Here is a 21,509-nt window from a genome sequence, read left to right on the forward strand (position 1 = left end):
CACAGCTACATGAGGCACACTATCCTCATGTTTAATCCCATTAGCATAGATGAGGTATCCGTTCAGGCTACGTATATTTAAGCTAGAGGTAAGAATGGGAACCCAGAAGTTGGGGGATCATCCCAACCCACTGCAAGCAAAAATAAGGAGAAAAGAAAATAGAAATGGAAAGAGAGGAAGACAAACACTGTACAGAAGAGCAAGTCCTCATGCACTCACTGTAAGAAGGATGGGCATGATGATGAACACTGCTGGATTCTGCATCTGGAGCTGAAACCTAAGAAGTTCGAGGGCAAGAAGAAAAAGACTGTTGCAGCTATTCAAAAGGATTTAGGGTCAGACTTAGGAGATGAAGCAACAATTGCAGCCACAGGTATAAAAGGTAAAAATTCTGAAGCATCTACTAGTAATTCTGCACAATCTACTGATAATGAAGAAAATGAGAGAAAAAGATGTGAGCTTTTTCATATTTGAGTTATTTCCAATCATCAAAAGATTGATACTTTGTTTGATAGTGGCTCACAAGCAAATTTAATTTCTGAAGCAAGTGTAAAGAAGTTGGGATTACTCACCACACCTCACAAGAAACCATATCCATTAGGTTGGCTATGTGATAAAGCAAAGCTACAAGTGACTAGACAATGTAAACTTAAGTTTTCTTTTGGGTCAGCGTTTGTAGAAGAGGTTGAGTTAGATATAGTTCCTTTGGATATATGTGGAATTGTTTTAGAAAGTCTTTACTTGTATGATGGAAAAGCTATTTTCTATAGCGCTGAGAACAAGTATCTACTCGTTAAAGATGGAATCAAATATATTGTAAGAGCTCATAAGCTCAAGAATAATTATATTCTCATAAACTCAAAGCAGATGAAACGAATTGTAAATTCATGCAAACAATTTTCACTGATGGTTGTAAAGGAAAAGAAACCTGATAAAACCAATGTATTTGAGGGCTGTGATGCTAAACAGCAAGCTGATTTAGAAAAAGTTGTTTCAGAATATGATGTATTGTTTCAAGAACCTAAAGGTCTGCCACCCAAAAAGGAAATAGTGCATGATATTAATTTGCAGCAAGATGCTCCATTGCCTGACATCGGAATGTACAGTTTGTCCGCTTTAGAGAATGCAGAAATCAAGAAGCAGGTACAGGAGCTGCTCGAGAAGGGACCTAGCACATCACCATGTGGGTCTCCAATTGTTTTGGTGAAAAAGAAAGATGGCTCGTGGAAAATGTGCATTGATTACCGAGCACTAAATAAGATAATGATTAAAAATCGCTATCCCCTTCCTCGCATAGATGATCTACTAAATCAGTTGAAAGAAGCTGTCTATTTTTCCAAGTTAGACTTGCATAGTGGCTGTCATCAGGTCAGAGTCGCAGAGCAAGATGCATGGAAGACTACTTTCAAAACAAAGCAAGGATTGTATCAGTTGCTGGTTATGCCTTTTGGCTTAACTAATGCTCCTGCTACTTTCATTAGAGTAATGAATGATGTACTCAAACCTTTTTCTTGATGATTTTGTTATTGTATATCTGAATGACATTCTTATATTTAGCAAAACGTGGGAAGAACATTTAAAGCATGTTAAGCAAACACTAGATGTTTTAAAAAGAGAAAAACTTTATGTTAAACTCTCAAAATGTGAATTTGGCAAAACATCTTTGAATTATTTGGGACATATAATAGGGGGTGGTGAATTGAAGATAGATCCCTCTAAGGTTGCAGTGATTGTAAATTGGCCTAAACCCAAATCTGCTACAGAAGTTAGAAACTTCTTAAGAGCAGCACAATACTGGAGAAAGTTTATTTCTAACTTTTCCTTAATTGCAGCTCCCTTACATGCTTTAACAGGATTGAACAAGGTGTTTCACTAGGGAGGCAAACAGCAGAAAGCCTTCGACACCTTGAAAGAAAAGATTAGTACAGCACCAGTACTAGCACTGCCCAATCTTCAAAAACCATTTGAGATTGAAACAGATGCCAGTGACTATGCCATGGGAGCAGTGTTGATGCAACACGGTAAACCCATATGCTATCATTCTAAAACATTTAATTCTGCAGTAGTTAACTATCCCACATATGATAAAGAATTGTATGCATTAGTACAGAGTGTGAAAAAGTGGAAACATTACTTAATGGGCAAAAAGACAGTTATACACACTGATCATCAACCACTTCAATATCTACACTCCCAAACTAAGTTGCAGCAATCAAGACACTATAGATGGATGGGTTTTCTACAACAGTTTCATTTAATCATCAAATATAAAATGGGCATACACAATAAAGTTGCAGATATGTTATCTAGACCAATTATAAATGCATCTACTATACTTCAGCATAATTCAGTATTGCATGAGAGCTACATTGAACAATATGCTCAAGATATAGAGTTTAAAGATGTATATGCAACTTTAAGTCAAGGCAAACGAGTAGAAGAATTGGATTATCATATTAAGGACCAACTCTTGTATCATTGTGGGATGTTATGCATTCCACAAACTGAAAGAGTAAAGATAATTCGAGAAGCACACACTTCTCTAATATCATGTCACTTTGGGGTAAGTAAAACGGTTGCACAACTGCAAAGATTTTGTTATTGGCCAAAAATGAATGAGACAGTTTCTAGATATGTAAGAGGGTATACCATGTGTGATAAAAGCAAGCTCAGCAATAGAAAACTAGGCTTGTACACTCCACTACCAGTTCCTTCTCATCCTTGGGAAAGTGTTTCCATGGACTTTGTTGGAGGACTGCCTAAATCTAGGAAAAGTCGTGACTATTTATATGTTGTTGTGGATAGGTTCAGCAAAATGTGTATTTTAATACCTTGTAACAAACAGATTATAGTTGAACAAACTGCAAAGTTGTTCTTCAGCATGTATGGGTTCATTTTGGATTACCCACTTCCATAATATCTGATCGAGATACCCGATTTGTTGGGAAATTTTGGTCAAGTTTATGGGAATTGATGGACACCAAGCTGAAGAAGAGCACAGCTTTTCACCCGCAAACAGATGGCCAAACAGAAGTGGTCAACAGGACAGTGATCCAATTGCTCAGAGGCTATTGTAGCAAGCATCCCAAACTTTGGGATGAACATTTATGTTATGTGTAGCATGCTTACAACCGAGCTAAACATTCTTCTACACAGAAATATCCTTTTGAGACCTGTTTTGGTTTCACACCAAGGTCTCCCTAGGATTTTGTCTTTGGTAAAGACATAGTAGTTGATGGACACAATGATGTGGACAAGGCAACCAAGTTCATTGAACAAATCCAAGAGATTCACCAAGCAGTACAGGTACAGCTGGAAAAGAGCCAAGCCAAGTACAAGGCAAGGCATGACAAGCATCGGATGGAGCATAGTTTCCAAGTTGGTGATCAAGTCTGGCTGTCTATCAGCAAAAACATAATGCAAGGTGAAGAAAGGAAGCTAAAGCCAATAAAGTATGGACCTTTCAAGATACTTGAGAAAATTGGTGAGAATGCTTTTCGCCTTGATCTACCAGCTTACATGCACATCTACTCAGTTGTTAACGCAGACAACATGAGACTATTTGAACCTTCATTAATTGAAGATCCTGAAGAGCAGAGTCAATTGCTTTCTATTGATGATCTGTTACATGAATATCTTAATGAGTTGCAGGAAGATACAGTTCTAGACAGGAAGGTAAGAACTACACGCAGAGGGGATGTTGAATACCTCAAGATCGGACTGAAAGGTTCAAAGCCAAGCAGTGCGAAATGGATAGAAATTGAGCAAGCGAGGAAGCAATACCCTCACTTGATTGATGGTTAAAAGAAAACCAACTTTTGGTGGTCCAAAAGCTTTTTCAGTGGGAAGGTTGTGATCCAAATTGGATCCTAAAAACTCTCTAAGGTTTCATGACTGTTTCAAATTATGCTAAAAGATTCAAGTCCTAGAAAAGATCAAAGCTATCAGAAGGAATCCTCATAACAATTGCAGTTGTGTCCAGAGCAGAGCAACGAGGACCCTCAGTCGAGTGCGCAAACCATTAGCCCATGGTAAAGCGCAATGGCACAAAACTGGCAAAACCGGAGGCTAATTTGGGAACATAGGTTTCGCAGGGCGTCCCCCTCAATGAAGGAAAGCCCTGAAGCGCCCAGACCCGAAATCACTATAAAATTCGGAAAAGTAACTGTTTCAGTTCCGTAGCGCGAGATTCCCCAAAATCGGCAGGATATTGGAAGGCTTCGAGGCAGTAAGCAATTTTGACTGAGTCCCGCCCGATGCCACACATCGAGCGACACGCGTCCGGCGAAAGAGAGAGAAAACCGCCTACATCGGACAGGTAAACATCGTGCGACTTGTCTGCCCGATATGAAGGATGACCGTAGGATCTAGGGGGTCCAGATCGACGGCGGAGATATGGCCCGATGACTGACCGGATTTGACAGGTCAAAAAGCAAGATGACAAGGGATTTGAAGTTCGACGTGGATGATGAGTTGGCAAACGATTCGTGTTCGCGGGCAATCTTGAAGCAAACAGATTTAACAACCATTCGAATATGATTCAGGGAATCTAACACCCAATTCGTTAGCACACAAGTGGCCACCTCCCTACGAGGCGTTACCCAATGATGATGACACAGAGCAGAGGAATTCGAACAGACAGAGGAAAGGAAATCAGAAGGCCGGGAAGTGGAAACAAGCAGTCAAAAAACAGACTGGCTTTAAAGCCATGAACTGACAGAAGTAGAACACAGAGGCAGACAGCGAAGAGACGTAGAAAGCTAATAGCAAAGAACAGAGAGTAGAAGCCGAGCTGACCTCATTCTGTTTAGTGAGTCTCGAATCGAGCTCACTGTTGTAAAAACTCTGCTTGAAAACATAATAGAGAGGCCACCATTGAAAGGCTGGACCAAGAGACATAGCCCAAGAGCATTGGGTGAACTCCTTATTAAACTTGTTTTGTTTACATGTTTGACTGTTATGTTTTCTCTGATTGCCTTAGTGTTTATGTATTCTAGTAATCTTATCGATCCGTTGCGTAAATAACATAGGCACATCCATGCACATGAGTCTGTAATACCTTTCATTCTTTGTCCTGGATAAATTCCAGATCATTCACTACTATCTTTGTATTGAAGTAACCCAACATCCAAAGTTTATATTCCTCTCTCAGAAGAAGTACATTGGAGATTTGTTGAACAAGTTTGGCATGGCTAAGTGCAATCCTTTGACTACTCCAATGAAACAAAACTTAAAGCTCACGTCCATTGAAAGAAAAGAATTTGAGGATGCAACACGTAAGAAGTCTCAACTACGTGACTACTACTAGACCAGACATTTCATTTGCTGTTAGAATCCTCTCCAGGTTTATGCAAAAGCCTTTTGAGGGCCATTGGTCTCCTACAAAAAGAATTCTAAAGTACTTGAAGGGAACTCAAGGCTTTGGACTCAAATATATACAGGTGGGTGACTACAGCTTAATTGGATACTCCGATTCAGATTTCGATGAAGATAAAGAAATTGGGGTATCTACTTCAGGTTATGTTATAAGTCTTCGATCAGAAGCTGTCTCCTGGAGGTCACGCAAACAATCAGTTTCACCAGATTCCACCACTAAGGCAGAATATGTGGCAGCCGCTGAAGCAACGAAGGAAATTGTGTGGCCCAGGAAAAATTTGGAAGATTTGCAGGAGAAACAAGTGCATTCAACTCCTCTTTTGATTGACAACACTTTTGCAATAAAGTTTGCCGAGAACCCAAAGTTCCATGATCGAACGAAGCACGTCAATACAAAATACCATCTGATTTGACATCATGTTGAGGCCAAAACAATACACCTATGGCATTGTTCCACAAATGAGCAGATCGCAGACATCAGCTCTTGGAAGAGAAATTTTTGAAGAATGTTTGGACTCACCAACATCCTTTTAGATCAAGGGGGGGAATGTTGACACCTAGTCTTTGGGATTAGGTAAATCTATGTAAATATTGTAAATAGAAAAATGAAGGGAATTAGATGACGAAGAGACATTGAGAGATGAAACCCAATAGTCGCCCTCTCCATGTATATATCTATGTTCTAAATGCAAAAGCAACAATTACATTCAGAGTTACTCCTGGCCTAACATTATGCATATATTTAGAAAAGTGATGCTACAAGTGGTACCAAAAATCATTATTTTTGGTAGACTATCATAGCAGAATTAGCACAATGGAGGTTCTAAAAAAGAAACCAGTTGTTGGACAAAGCAGTTCTATGATCACTAAAGAGAAATATGTCAATTATCTGTTATTAGAGTGTAATTTTTTCAGAAAGACCTGGTCATTGGTTGGAAAATCTTTGAAAATTAAATCAATTGCCCTTTGTGATATAATTTAATTAAATTTCTTGTTAAAAATAGCCCCAAGTTGTGCTTAGATAGCCTCAAGGATAAAATCATCCTAAAGATCTCTTGGCTTCTCATTTTAAGATTTGTTCTGTCGAAAGTTTTAACCAATAGAAACAATGTCATCCTTGGGGGTAAATGAAGCCATCCACCTTAAATATGTGGGGAGTTTGTAAAGTTGGCATTAGAGAAAACAATTAGGGCCAACTGCAAAGAATTTGAAGACACAAGATACATAAAGATAAGGAGGAAGAGTGGATGAGCTCAATGGATCTACTTGACTGGGTCCAGTAAATCCAGAATATCATATCCACTTCATCCACAAGCCTTCAACCAGGTAATCATGACTTGCCAATCCAGCGATGTTGTTAGAAGAAACCCTGGCCCCACTTGAGAAGGAGATCTCTCAAAAATTAACACTAATATCTTCTTCAGATTTAGTCTCAGCTTGGGAGTTGGGTCAAACAACATTGGCTTTGTGCAAGATGTGACAAATTTGAAATTCCTAAGAAATTCATATCAAATCACTCACATGAAAAAGGGCCATTCACATTGGAACTTGGTAAGTGGATTGATGACATGTTCTCTAGATGTAACATTAACTATGAATATTTTTATCCAAACTGAAATATTCCATGTCACGTCTGACTTTAATAGTAAGGAAATTGAACTAAAGAAAGACGGTACCTTTGAGTGGACCAACCAAAGATGTGGTCAGATTTGTTAAGAGTGATTAATATTCACTCACCTACATTAAGCACGCAATTATTTTATAAATATTGTATAAGGATCAGATATTTCTTGAGATGTGTGTAACCTACCCCGTGTTTTCTACCCATGGTTTCACATAAGCCATTGACATTGTAAAAGCAGTATATATGTCTTTTTGCCTTATTATTATTTAAAGACACAAAAATGAAGTGGTATGCACTTGGATTTGTGAGTTCAAACTAGTTTCTTGTGAATGTGTAACCATGTGTCTTTCTCATTTCTCCTCTACACAAGCTATCAATATTGGTATAAACAACGACAGACCAATGACAATGCCCCTTGACCCACGCCACCTTGAGACCAACTCATCTCTTCATTTCTACAGTTCATCATAGAGCTACAACAGCTTTCCTCCTAATCTAGTTTAGGCATTGTTACCCTTTCAAGATAACTATCATAGAGACACATTCTTTCTACAGACCAAATGACAATATGTAAATGTAGTTGTGTAGTAGTTGTGTAAATAGTAATTGTTTTATTAATAAAAATCTGAAATACAACTACTTGACCCTGAAATACTGCTAAGTCGGCTAGGGGCATGCTAGTCTGGGTGCATCATCCCGTGAATAATATATAGGGCAAAGCACGGAAGCTCTATGGGTGTTGAAGTTGCCCATGGATACAAGTGATGCTCCTTCCAGCTATGATGGAATACCTCATCCTAGGTGTATAGATGTGAGGAGGGAGCAATCGTGGATGCATGAGTTACCTCGGCCTTTGTTTTTCCACCCCTCTATATTGCCTTTTAATTTTTCTTGAATTTTCCTTATATCACTGCTCACAGCTCAAGGAATGAGAGTTTGCTTTGTATGATGTATAGTAGTTATTACCCCCTTTAGGATGGGGCAGTTCATCACCCATCAGGGGTTGGGACATGCAAGGGTTCCTTGTCTTCTATGAGATAGGGCAACATTAGCCCAGGTACCAGGTGATGTCCATATGATAGAGGTAGAGCTCATGCTTGACTTTTGCCCACATGCTAATTTGTAAGTCTTGGAAATCTTTTGTATTTTGATTTTTCTTTTATTTTCCTTGTGGCCATCATATGCTCTTTTCTTTTCTTTTGGCTGAATCAACCTCCCAGGGTGAATTTATAGGCCCTACCCAAGGTATGGGGATGTGTGGGTGCCAAATCCCTATGAACCAATGGTCGGTCTGTTGATTTCTAGTAGCATCGGATGTGCTCTAAGTCTCAAATTTTGCAGGGAAGCTTGGGCACATGTATTCCAAAAAACCCATAAAGTGTTTTGGGAAATTCCACTTGGAGACAGTTTTATTAAAATAATTAATTATTTTTAATGGGACCCTAAGTCTAAACTTAAGAAAATTAAAATAATTAATGGGTATTAATCTAACTGTGGCTGTAACTTCTAGAAGAAGACGAGGATCAAGCGGAAATGATCTTGTCCATTGATTAGCTTCTAATCTGGGTCGTTGAATGTCAACGAGAAGATTATTTAAGGAGGCTTGAGGGTCATTTGGAAGACACACCGAGAGAGATCAAGAAGATCGAATTTCTCAGAGAGGGCAGCGCAGCAGTTGCTAGAGGAGTGATTGAAGTGATCTTTTGCAGTGAGGGGCAGAGATAGTATCCGGAAGAGGGAAGTTTTCCTGGGTCGAAGAGTACAAGGTAGAGAGGGCAAAACAACGTCAAGAGAGAGGCAGACAATGGGCCACGCAGAGCTGACGCAGTGGCAGCGCAGGCCTTAGAGGGAGATCGAATTCCTGTTGAGGAAATCGAGTTTCAGAAGCCGAGAGCCGGGGTGTGAGACTGGGAGGCAGAAATTCGGAATTTCCAGCCAGTAGAGGGTCCGAAGGAGGTGCAGCGTGATTCCCAGTAGGGGTGACGCAGAGACTGCATGAAGCTTATGCAGTTCTATGCAGAGACCACGCAAAGGGGACGCAGAGGCTCTAGTCCAGCGTGATCAGACTCAGATTTTTTTAGTGACAGGGTAAGAGCATCTCACTATTTGTTTTGTCCAGTTTTTCTCTGTATCAGATTGCTAGATGAGCATCCAAGGAATTGTACTCAAGATTACTACTGCATAATAATAAAACCCTCAAATTTGTTGCACCGGTTTTCCCACCCTGGGTTTTTCCGGGGACATTTGTCCAAAAATAACGGTATCATTGTGTTGTATTTTCTTTCTTGCTTAGTTTCTTGTTTCCGCATTATATTTAATTAAGTGAAGGCTGCAGTGTATGTATTTCGATATTTGTCGTAGGAAACTACAAGTAATTTGTTTAAAAGAATTTAACAAATAGGAGAAATGTCATCAATTGCTGCAATAGGGATTCCAGTTTAAGAATTTTCACATGGTATCATAGCTGCAGGGGAAAAAAGAACAGCAATGCCAGAGAACCCAGCGTTGAGCAGAGACGGAGGTTGAATAGCTGCAGGAGGCAATAGTTCGAATCCCCAGAGAGATTGCGCAGTCCAAGCCAAGAGGGCTGAATTTTCGAGGAAAGTCTCTCTCTGAGTGAGTCGACAGAGAGAAAGGGCTTCCAGATTGAAATTTGTCGTGTCGAAGGGAGCAATGCAGAGCCTCAGCGTGAGGAAGAACTGGTGGGACACAGCTTTTCTGCAAGCAGTTTGATGGGCAAAAAATCATCAGAAGGGAGAGGAGAAGCACAGTGAGGGAATTTCTCCTCAGTTGACTTCCTGCCAAGAAGTCCATTTTCTTATTGCATAAGCAGCAACAGTAAGAAACAAAGAGGAGTAGTTCAACATTTTCATGGCAGAGATGGCAGCCAGTGGACTGAGAGATCAGGACAGTTGGATGGGGCATCCAACTATGTGATTTGGAAGGCAAGGATGTCGTGCCTTCTAGATGAGTATTTTCTTAAGGTCTATGTCGACAGTGTGGTGGTTGAGCCCGCGGATCCAGAACAACTGAAGAAGTACAAGGGAGAAATAGCGAAGGCCAAGAGGATAATCCTTGATGGAGTAAAGGATCTTGTGTTATGTCACATCTCTAGCAGAGGGACTGTTAAGGAGATGTGGGATGCCTTGGCAACATTGTATCAAGGACCTTCCGAGCAACGGAAGATGTACTTGGAGCAGAAATTGAGATCTGCATAGATGCAAAAGGGGGAGCGCATTGATCCGTTCCTCACGATGCTTCAGGAGACCCAGGACGAGTTAGCAGTTGTGGGGTCTACACCTCAAGGTTCCGAGACAGCGAGACTGGCCCTAAACTTAGTCTCAGAAAAGTGGCAAGTCTTTATCCAGAGCATCCTAGACAGGGCAGCTTTGTTAGACTGGGATAGTATGTGGGCAGCTCTCAAGCAAGAAGAACTGAGGAGAGATCTAGTCAAGTGTAAGCTTGACGGAAGCAACAACAGTGGATCGAAGCCCAAGGAGGAGGAAGAGAATGCAGCCCTTGCATCAAAGGGGCAGCAGGAGCAGCGAAGGCGGAAGAAGGACGTCTCAAAGATCAAATGCTTTAGGTGTGGTGAAATGGGTCACTACGCAACACAGTGTCCTCTCAGGAAGAAGGACAAAGATGAGAAGCACGATCTGAAGGTTGCACCCGTAAAGATCGAGGAGGAGGAGTTTGCCATGACAGTCGAGATACCTCCAGGAGGGAGGTGGGTTGATTTAGAGTTGTAGTTCAAAAGAGCTACAGATGGGCAGGATCCTTGAGGATCCCACCTCTCGGATCAATTCCTTGCTACGGGAGCCCAGATCAAAAGTAGTAGGATGGATCAGTGTTAGTTGGTGCAGAGGAGTGTTGAAGCGACAGATGCAGTGGCTAGAACGCCAAGTCTGAGCAGCGTAGTGCAAAGTTGCAGCAGTGCAAGGAGGCACAGTGCAGTAGCAGCAGCAGCGTAGTGGCTTCAAAGGGATAGCGTGGGACTAGCAACAGTCAGATCTTCAACATCGAGATGCATCTATGCTGAACACTTGTTTAGTAATTTGGGATGTTTTTCTATTGTTGATGCAATAGCAGCAGCAGTTTGCAGTGCAGGGGCAGTTGGCAGTGGCAGTGCCAGCAGCAACATGGATGCAGAAATTCAGAGGGAGCTATAGTACGGATGCAGTGTTGACAGTGGCAGTGTCAGCAGCAGTACAGTTGCAGCAGCAGCACAATAGTTGGTGGACAGCATGTCAGACATCAGCAGCGCAGAGGACGATGTTATGAAGTCAGGGTGATGCTTCAGTGGGAAGCATTGCTAGAGCACATTCCTCGCTAAGAGGGAGTGTTGATTTCTAGTAGCATCGGATGTGCTATAAGTCTCAAATTTTGCAGGGAGGCTTGGACACATGTATTCCAAAGAACCCAGAAAGCGCTTTGTGAAATTCCACTCGGAGACAGTTTTATTAAAATAATTAATTATTTTTAATGGGACCCTAAGTCTAAACTTAGAAAATTCAAATAATTAATGGGTATTAATCTAACTGTGGGTGTAACTTCTAGAAGAAGACGAGGATCAAGGAGAAATGATCTTATCCATTGATTAGCTTCTAATCTGGGTCATTGAATGTCAAAGAGAAGATTATTTAAGGAGGCCTGAGGGTCATTTGGAAGACACACCAAGAGAGATCAAGAAGATTGACTTTCTCAGAGAGGGCAGTGCAGCAGTTGCTAGAGTAGTGATCAAAGTGATCTTTTGCAATGAGGGGCAGAGATAGTATCTAGAAGAGGGAAGTTTTCCTAGGCTCGAGAGTACAAGGCAAAGAGGGCAGAACAACATCCGGTGAGAGGCAGACGTTGGGCCACGCAGAGCTGACGCAATAGCAGCGCGGGCTTTAGAGGGAGATCGAATTCCAAGGATAATTTTAGGGGCGAATGTTCGCCCTTTGGCGAAATTAAGGGGTTTTAAATTTTTAGTGGGCGAATATTTTGTATCACAGTACATTTTTACAAATCACCTCAAATAGCCCACCTTATTTTAAGGGAGAGGGTAAAAAAGGTAAATTTAGCCCTTGAAATTAGGACTTACAACCTTCCATTCGCCCATTTTCAAGAATAGGTTTTATTTAAGTGAATCCATTCGCCCATTTTCAAGAATAGGTTTTATTTAAGTGAGTCCTATGGGCCAAATACCATATTTATAAAAGAGGTATGGTAAATTAATAAAAATATAAATAAATGAGAGGTATGGTAAATAAATAAAACATTTTTTATATTTACTCCATAAGTCACCTTATATACATGTAAGAGTGTAAACAAATAAAAATATAAGTAAAGTGGAGGTATGGTAAATAAATAAAGCGTCTTTTTATACTTACTCAAAAGGTATGGTAAATAAATAAAAATATAAATAAACTAGACGTATCGTAAATAAATGAAACCTATTTTTATATTTAGTCCATAACCCTCGTTCTATTTATGAAGGCTCAAGAAAGAGGTTTTATTTAAGTGAATCCTATGGGCCAAATACCATATTTGTAAAAGAGGTATGGTAAACAAATAAAACATTTTTTTTATATTTACTCCATAAGTCACCTTATATTTACGAACACTCAAAAAATGAGTTATATTTAGGTGAAACCTATGGCCAAAATACTATGGGACAAATACCATGGACTAGATTGTTATTAATACCATGAAAAAAACCATTATTAACCCTAATATTAGAATTAATAAAAATAAAAATGGCACATGGTATTGACCCATGGTATTCACCTGGAATGTAGCCTATTTAAATGGGGGAATTAAACCAGCATGTAGCCTATGCTAAGATTCACTAGGACTTTACAAAGTTTTATTATTTAGTGAAATACTCGCCAAGATCTTACAAGATTTTATAATTGAGTAAAATATTCTAATAAAAATAAAAATGGCACATGGTATTGACCCATGGTAGTCACCAAAATGGCACATGGTATTGACCCATGGTATTCACCTGGAATGTAGCCTATTTAAATGGGGGAATTAAACCAGCATGTAGCCTATCCTAAGATTCACTAGGACTTTACAAAGTTTTATTATTTAGTGAAAGACTCGCCAAGATCTTACAAGATTTTATAATTGAGTAAAATATTCGCCATGCCTGGTGAGAGATTCGCCAAAAAATTATATATACATATTATATTATTCATAAAATCGCCTTCCATTTTTCCTATATACCATGGAGATTCGCCCATTTATTAGATTTATAAATTTAGGGGGGGTTCTTAAAATTTTCCCTGTCGAATTCCTACTGAGGAGATCGAGTTTCAGAAGCCGGGAGCCGGCTGCGAGACCAGGAGGCAGAAATTCGGAATTTCCAGCCAATAGAGGGTCTAGACTCTAAAGGAGGAGGAGCGTGATTCCCAGCAGGGGTGACGCAGAGACTGCATGAGGCTTATGTAGTTCTGCATAGAGACCACGCAAAGGGGATGCAGAGACTGCATGAGGCTTATGCAATTCAGCATAGAGACCATGCAAAGGGGACGTAGAGGCTCCAGTCCAACATGATCAGACTGGGATTTTTCCAGTGACAATGTAAGAGCACTCACTATTTGTTCTGTCCAGTTTCTCTCTGTATCAAATTGCTAGATGAGCATCCATGGAATTGTACTCAGAATTACTATTGCATAATAATAAAACCCTCAGATCTGCTGCATCAGTTTTCCCACGCTAGGTTTTCCCGAGTACATTTGTCCAAAAATAACGATGCCATTATGTTGTATTTTCTTTCTTGCTCAATTTCTTGTTTCTGCATTATATTTAATTAAGTGAAGGTTGCAGTGTATGTATTTCGATATTTGTCGTAGGAAACTGTAAGTAATTTGTTTAAAGGAATTTAACAAATAGGAGAAATGTCATTAATTGTGGTAGTAGGGATTCCAATTTAGGAATTTTCACACGGTCGACCCGAAGAAGGTGTTGAAGAATCTAGGGCAAATAGGTGTGATTCTCCTTGACTAGATAACAATTTGTGAAGTCTTTTTTACTTTTCTGGATAGCTTAATCTACTTCTTCTTATTAATGCACGTGTGTGTACTTCATCAAACTGCTACGAAAACCATAAGAACAAGAACACAAGATGTTGGCTCTTTGTCAGGGCCAAAACCTCTCTTCTCTTGAGAGGAAAACCCTTTAGTAAGTTTCTCTTATTGAAGTATTTTATTGATCAATACCAAACCCTTGACAAGAATATCCTCCAAGCACAAATCATATCCTTCCTCCTTCCTGCACTTTGTTTCTCAGCACTTCGTCCTCCTTCCGGCACTTTGTTCTGCGGCACTTCGTCCTCCTTCTTCCTTCTTCGACTGGAGATAGACCTTGTTTATGTAAGCTCTAGAAGAGATACTTGTCTTTTATACTTAGTGAGATCCTTCACCTATGGAGACACCTTCCTTTTTCTTGACTAGCCGAGTTTCTTCTTAATGTGTAGTTGTGGGCTTGCTGTGACAGTACAACAGCCCTAGTTTCTCGCACGTGTGGATGGTTTCCTTGAATATTTGGCTTCTTTTATCTTCGCTTGGGAAAGCCTCTTCTTCGCTCTAGTGGGAGGCCTTATAGGACTAAGTTACTAGCCCAAACAATGAGAGATATGGGACTGATATGTTGTTACTGATATGACCGCAGAGAGGCCTCTTTTCTCGCACGTTGTGACTTTGTTTGACCCTTAGAACTGTTGATTTGTGGTAGCATCGAATGTGCTCTAGCCATGAAAATTGGTGGAGAGGCTAAGGCACATAAGATCTCCAAGACCCAGAAATGGTTTGGGGAAATTCCACCCGGTTGGAGAGATATTAAAATAATTAATATTTTTAATGGGGTTCCTAAGTCTAAACTTAGGAAAATTAAAATATTAATGGGTATTAATATAAAACTGGGTGAGAATGTTCTAAATGACATGGATCAAGCCAAATCTAATCTTAGCCGTTGATTAGAGACTTAATCTCGACCATTGAAGACTCGACAGGAAAAGTATAAGAGGAGGCTTGAGGGTCAGTTGGAGACACACCAAGATTGATCAATCAGTTCAATTTTCTGGAGCAGAGCTTGCTGAGAAAATTTGAACTAGTGCTCTGTTGCAGTGAGTACATAGCAGAGAGGCAGAGATGGTGCCAGAGGGTCAGCGCAATGACCGAAGAGGCTGACGCAGAGGCAACTAGAACTACGCAGAGGCAGCAGAAGCTACGCAGAGGTTGTTGGGGACTGCGCAGAGGAAGATGCTCCTGGATAATCAGCTAAGGTCATACCAGATGCAGAAGGGAGAGCAGATAGATGTCTTCCTCAGTCGGTTGAAGGAGATCCGTGACCAACTGACTTCCATAAGGGCCACGTCGTCTCAGGAGTTGATGGTGAGGACTGCACTTAACATAGTCTCCAAGGAGTGGGAGACATTTGTCCAGAGTATACTGGGTAGGGCGAGTCTTCCAGATTAGGAATAATTGTGTGCGGCTCTTTGTCAAGAAGAGATCAAACGGCTGAACAAGACGGGAAGTAGCAGCAAAGGGGTCAAGATCAAGAAGGAAGAGGAAGAGGATGCAGCTCTAGCATCTGCGGGAAAGCATGAGAAGAGGAAGAAGAAGGACCTCTCCAAGGTCAAGTGCTTCCACTGTGGGGTACTAGGTCACTATGCGAACCAGTGTCTGAGGAAGAAGAACAAGGGAGAGATTTCTGAGTCCAAGGCAGCGCCAGCGAAGGCAGAGAAAGAAATTGAGGAGGATGGCGATTGTGCCATGAGTGCTCATGTGCCACTTGAGAAGAAGTGGGGAGACATCAAGCTGTAGTCAGGAGGACTACAGGCGATGAGGGGCAGGATCCTTAAGGTACCCAACCTCTTGGATTATACCTTGCTACGAGAGCCCCGAAGAGGAGTAGTAGGACTGGTGGATGTAGGTAGAGACGGATGCGGATGAAGCGGCAGAGAGTGCTACAGTGCAGGAGTCCCTGAGCAGCGCAAGGTTAGCAGGCTGCAACAGTGCAAGAGGCACGGGAGTGTTGCACCAGTGCAGGATGGCACAGAGAGGTGTGCAACAGTGAAAAATGCAGGGAGTTGTTGCAGCAGCGTAGAGGTCAGTAGAGGGAGCACTTGTTAGCGACAGAGAGAGCTTCAGCATCGAGAGTGTTTCTAGCCTGACAAGGATGTCAGAAGTTGGGTGGATTAGTTACTTATTTCTCAGTAACTGAGTTGCAGTGCAGTAGCGGTTAGCAGTAGCACGATGCAGCATGATGAGAGGGGGTTGCAATGCAGATGCAGTGCTGGGAGGATGGACCAGCAACAGCACAGAAGCAGAGGGAGTTGTCATACGGATGCAACGGTGGTAGTGGCAAGGCCATGGGCAGCAGTACAGGATGCAGCAGTGCAGAGGATGTTGGGCGGGGAGGCCTAGCATCAGCACAGGTACCAGTGCCGGATAATTAGGGTGATGCTCAATGAGGAGTATTACTAGAGCACAATCCTCGCTAAGAGGGAGTGTTGATTTGGGGTAGCATCGAATGTACTCTAGCCATGAAAATTGGTGGAAATAGGCTAAATCACGTGAGATCTCCAAGACCCAAAAATGGTTTGGACAAATTATACCCGGTTTGGGAGATATTAAAATAATTAATATTTTTAATGGAGTTCCTAAATCTAAACTTAAGAAGAATAAAATATTAATGGGTATTAATATAAAATTGGGTTAGAAGGTTCCAAAAGTCATGGATCAAGCCAAATTTAATCTTAGCCGTTGATTAGAGATTTATTCTCGGCTGTTGAAGGACCAACGAGAAAAGTATAAAAGGGGGCTTGAGGGTCAATTGGAGAATACACTAGAGTGATCAGTAGCGAGGGGCAATGAGTACTAGACAGAGAGGCAGAGACAGTACTGAAAGACCAGCGCAGAAGCAGAGAGAGCAAGAGCAGCAGCCAGTTCAGGCCACGCAAAGCCCAGCAGAGATAGTGCAAAGGCTAGAGAGACTGCGTCATCCATGCAGAGGCTGCAGGAGTGATGCAGAGGGTCCCAGAGGTTACGCAATGCCTCAGAGAGCAGACGCAGAAGGTCTTGGGGCTGACGCAAGTCAGCAAGAGGCTAACGCAAAGGCCAGAAGGGCCGCCGCTGAGCTTCAGAGTCGCCGGAGAGGGTTTCATGGGACACATTTTCTGAATACCTATTTCCGAATATAGAGGTATAGCTGCCGTGTATTTTTCTCTATCGGGTGAGCCGATTAGGCACTCAATTGTACTCAAGGAAATACTGCATAATAATAAACCCTCAGAATAGCTGCACCAGTTTTCCCGCATTGGGTTTTTCCGGGGATATTTGTCCAAAAATAATAGTGTCACTTGTGTGTTTGTTTTCTTTTAGCTGATGATCTGTAGATGTTGTGACTGTATTGTGTTTATTTCGGTATTTAAATGTTTTAAATAACTTGTTCAGAATTTACAAGTAGAAGAAATAAACCAACAGAATACAAATTAATTTTCTAACGGATAGACTTAGAAAATTCAACAGCCGCAAGGGAAATAACTCTGGTTTGAGGGCTGGAAGAGGGCTGCAAGGAGGCCTGTGTAAGGGCAGCAGAGGAGGCCAAGTGCAGGAAGTGGAAGCCACTGCCTGGTAGGCTTGCTGTAGGTGATCCACAGCAAGGAAAAGAAAAGGCCGCGGAGCTCCTAAGCCTGATCTAAGACTATTGTAGGTTACAGCAGCAGACCGCAGCAAGGAGGGCTGAGTTAAGGGATGTAGAAGGCTACAGAATGAAGAATAAGGGCTATAGGAGGTCTGGCAAAAGGCTGAAAGTGAGCAGGACATGCCAGGAGAGCTGCCAAGTCACCAGGAGGCTGAAGGAGAAGGAGAAGGGCAACTGAAAGGAGACAGCTAGTGCAAGTGAAGCGACAGCAAGGTAGACAGGTGGGCAAAGAACATGCTGAGTGAACTGTTAGCCTAAAGGGAGCTGACTAGAGAGTTTAATGAGGGCAAGAAGTGCCCAGTGAGCTACAGCAGGTAGCTGAAGGTGTTGATGGCAAAGGGCAGCCACTTGTCAAGGCAGATGAGAGCTGGAAGGACTCAGCCTCAACCAAGGTATATTGTATAATTACTTTGTATTATATTTTGGCATTGCACAGGGATTGTAAAAGGCCATGATTCCCGATACAGGAGCTCTAAGGATTTTCTTATGGAAGGGCTAATAAGAGATCAGTTTTGGGCCATAACTCTTGTGTCTTGTGCATTGATCTCATTGCTGATATATTCTACAGTGCAAAAGCTTTTGTAGGCATTTTCAGTGTGTTTGTGTTTTTTAGCTAAAGCATAGACCAGACCTGGGGTGCTTGGAATTCTAACAATAGTGTGTATCTCTGTCTCAATCCTATCTAAGGTTTAAGGGCTTAACGATCTAGCTTATTCTTGTTACATTACTTATGGGCATCATCTAGGTCTTGTGAGTTGTCACAAGATTGCCTTTAAACTTTGTAGGTGATATTCAAACATAAGCAATCTTTTATCTATAAAAATCATTCACTCTTCAGTTTCGTAATAAAGCTCAGTCCTTTAATGAGCAAATATTGGTATCCTATTTTCTGCTATTATGGAATCCATGTTGCTGCATCAAATTATGTTACCAAAACTAGGGAAACAGGAAATGGAATGGGAAACGTGAATGGAAAGAAAATTGGGGATAGACTCATAGAGGGTTTTGTAGGATTACAAATGTGAACCAACCTCCCTTCCGGCATGTTATGCATATAAAATTGATTAGTAATGTACTAAAGTGTCAAGACAGAAGTGGGGAAAAGAACAGGAACAAGAATAGAGCAACAAATGTATCTCCTGATCAGGTTTCTGGTAACTGCGCCATCTGAGCAGTCTTCATTTGTATTGGACATCGTGCTCCCATACTCTCAGCTCTTAATTCCTTTCTAGTGGTTTTCGTGCCCTAATCCCAGTATCCAAATATACTTATATGGTTATTCCATAGTACATACCACTGCAACAGCCATCCATTGCTGCGTATATTCCACACCCGTATTTCATGGCAGCATGTATTTATTCATCATTTTAAAAATGTTACAGCTTATTTATGAGCACAGGCATCTCAAGCCGATGTAATCTCGAGTGTACCAGATCCACTATGACCAGCCTCAAGTAAGAAGTTCGTGATTGGTTTCATCATAGTCATTAATAAAAGTATCCTCCCCCAACCGCAGTACTGATATTTCTTACAGATACCTGCTTTGCGGGTCCCCTTGCTTGTGGTTGTCATCTTTGCAATGCCTTACTTATTGCAAGCTTACTAAAAATACAAGTGGCATATTTTGTTTTTTGTCACTATAAATGAGATATAAATAAGAGGCATTACCTGCACCAAAAGCTTCATCAATCTGGATGCAGACTTTAGTGTTAAAGTCTTCCGGTTGATATGTTAACATCCCCTCTCTACAGTACTACCATTGTCAATTTCAGTGTCGTGTTTTGTAAAACCTCCCTAGCTTTTGTTGTTTATGTGATCTCTGTACTCGCATGCTATCTTAACATAATCGCATATCACGGTAATGGAATTTCTAACCACATTAATATCCTTTGAATTCCGATAAATTAATTGTTCTTGAGTAGTTTAATTATTATTTCATAATGATGCATACATATGGCTATGTCCATTGACAAAAGATATAGAATGATATGAGCACAAAGATTTTATTTAGATATGCTGAAGGTTGTGACTTACCCTGTAGCTGAAAGCCAAGAGACTTTTGCTTAAAAGTTGTAGTGAGCAAAACACCCTCGCCCAGAAAAGCGCAAGCCTGTGTGAATCTTATTCCTGAACAGTTTTTCTGCATAACGCTTGCAGTGCCAAACCCCAGCATTTTGGCACCCTTGCTTTCTGTTGAATCATGGGAAGAGATGCAAGCAGCCACTGTTCTGGGTGCTGCTAAAGCCTTGTAAGGTAGCACGTGAGTATTTCGAATTTTGCAAAATCTAGCGCGCTGCGAAGAAAATGAAGCTGGGAGGCATGGGATTGGCCTGTAAATGAGGGTTTGCGGTCTCATTTTTATTATGATTCCCGGTGACAATTCGCTGAAAATGCTATGTTAGGAGAGGCCTCAAGCATATAAACAAATGATAGCCCATTCTGAAACTTGGACTTTCAAGCGCTACTTGGGCGGTGGTACTGCTTTCGAATGAGGTGTTGGACGAAATTGGAGGATAGATGGTCCTGTTAACGTGGATCTTTGATTACCTTGTTAATGTTAAATAAAAATTAAAATTAATAACGTAAAAACTTTTTACTTGGTTAAAATATAACGAAAATATAAAATAAAACGTCAAAATATAAAATAATTTTGTGAGCTAAAATTAATAACATAAAAAGTTTTTTACTCGATCAAAATATAATAAAATAAATTAATAAAACGTTAAAACAAAAGTAATTTCTTAAATACAACCTCAAAAAGAGGTGAAAAGAAATTTAACTATAAAATAAATTAATAAAACGTTAAAACAAAAATACTTTCTTAAATACAACCTCAAAAAGAGGTGAAAAGAAATTTAACTATTTTGTCATTTTTAAAGTGATTCGATGATGTAATTGATTATAAATTTGTTTCCTTAATATCCTAAGGTAAGAGTTTCGATCTCTCCGATATTAACAATGATAATGGTTACCTCCATGTATGTGTGGTATAATGCATGTAGATACCATTAAAGAATCACTTGAATTGATGGTTGATAGAGTTGGTAATAAGTATTTTTATTTTTATTATATTTAAAGCTATAGGTTAGAATTTAGTTTTACATTTTTGTTTTATTATTGCGATATTTTAATATTATTTTATTTTAATTTTAGATTTATCAAGTATTAAGAAGAAGGGTTGATTATTGGTGTAAATATTTTACTTTATTTTATGTTTAAGGATTTAAAGTTTGTACTCAAAGAGATTTAATTGTTTAGATATTTGATAAATATGAAGATAATAGGAATATAAGTTAGTCATATATATTCTTTAATGTGCGAATTATTTTTGGTTTACATTTTAAGGATTTGCCTATGGAGATATTTGATTAACAAAAGTTAAGATGTATTTAGATTAGTTGCAATGGTTGATGACCACATCAAAATTATGTTTCCAATCAAAAATAAAAATAAATAGCATATATTTTAATCTAATGATAGTCATACAGCCAAAGGTTAGCTCAATTGGTCGAGATGCTTAGTATAAATATTTCGTGGACATAGTAGTCACTAATCTCCGACACTTTGAACCACATAGAGAGGATAAAAAGAATAAAAATAAAAATTCCAATGATTATTATTCAATGAAAAATATATATATAATTAAACTTACCCCATTCAAATTTAATGAAAAACATCCATGTTATTATAAACATGGTGGTGTAATCAGGAAAATTAGAAGTCAAAAAGTTGAATAGTAGTAAAATAGCATATTTTTATGATTGTAGTAAATATGAAATATGTAGTAATAATTGATAGCATATGGGACACAACC

The 21,509-nt window shown here is 40.1% G+C and overlaps 1 protein-coding gene across 2 annotated transcripts in view; it reads right to left on the reverse strand.

Moving 5' to 3' along the window:
* The window catches only part of LOC149186605 (ATPase GET3B-like), a 216,689-nt gene extending 196,498 nt beyond the window's left edge, over positions 1-20,191 (reverse strand). The window contains exon 1 of one of the 2 annotated variants that reach the window (XM_089411067.1): positions 19,730-20,189. In XM_089411067.1, the coding sequence (XP_089267193.1) occupies positions 19,730-20,051 (322 nt within the window). In that variant the 5' untranslated portion in view covers positions 20,052-20,189. Of the gene's footprint in view, positions 1-19,729 lie in introns of both variants that reach the window. The other variant, XM_089411068.1, reaches the window with a different exon arrangement.
* Between the last annotated feature and the right edge of the window lie 1,318 nt (positions 20,192-21,509).

This window comes from Pinus tabuliformis, chromosome 3_1 (assembly GCF_031772625.1).
Source record: "Pinus tabuliformis cultivar Carrire ecotype Pingquan chromosome 3_1, CPIR1, whole genome shotgun sequence".
In the NCBI taxonomy this organism is placed as follows: Eukaryota; Viridiplantae; Streptophyta; class Pinopsida; order Pinales; family Pinaceae; genus Pinus; species Pinus tabuliformis.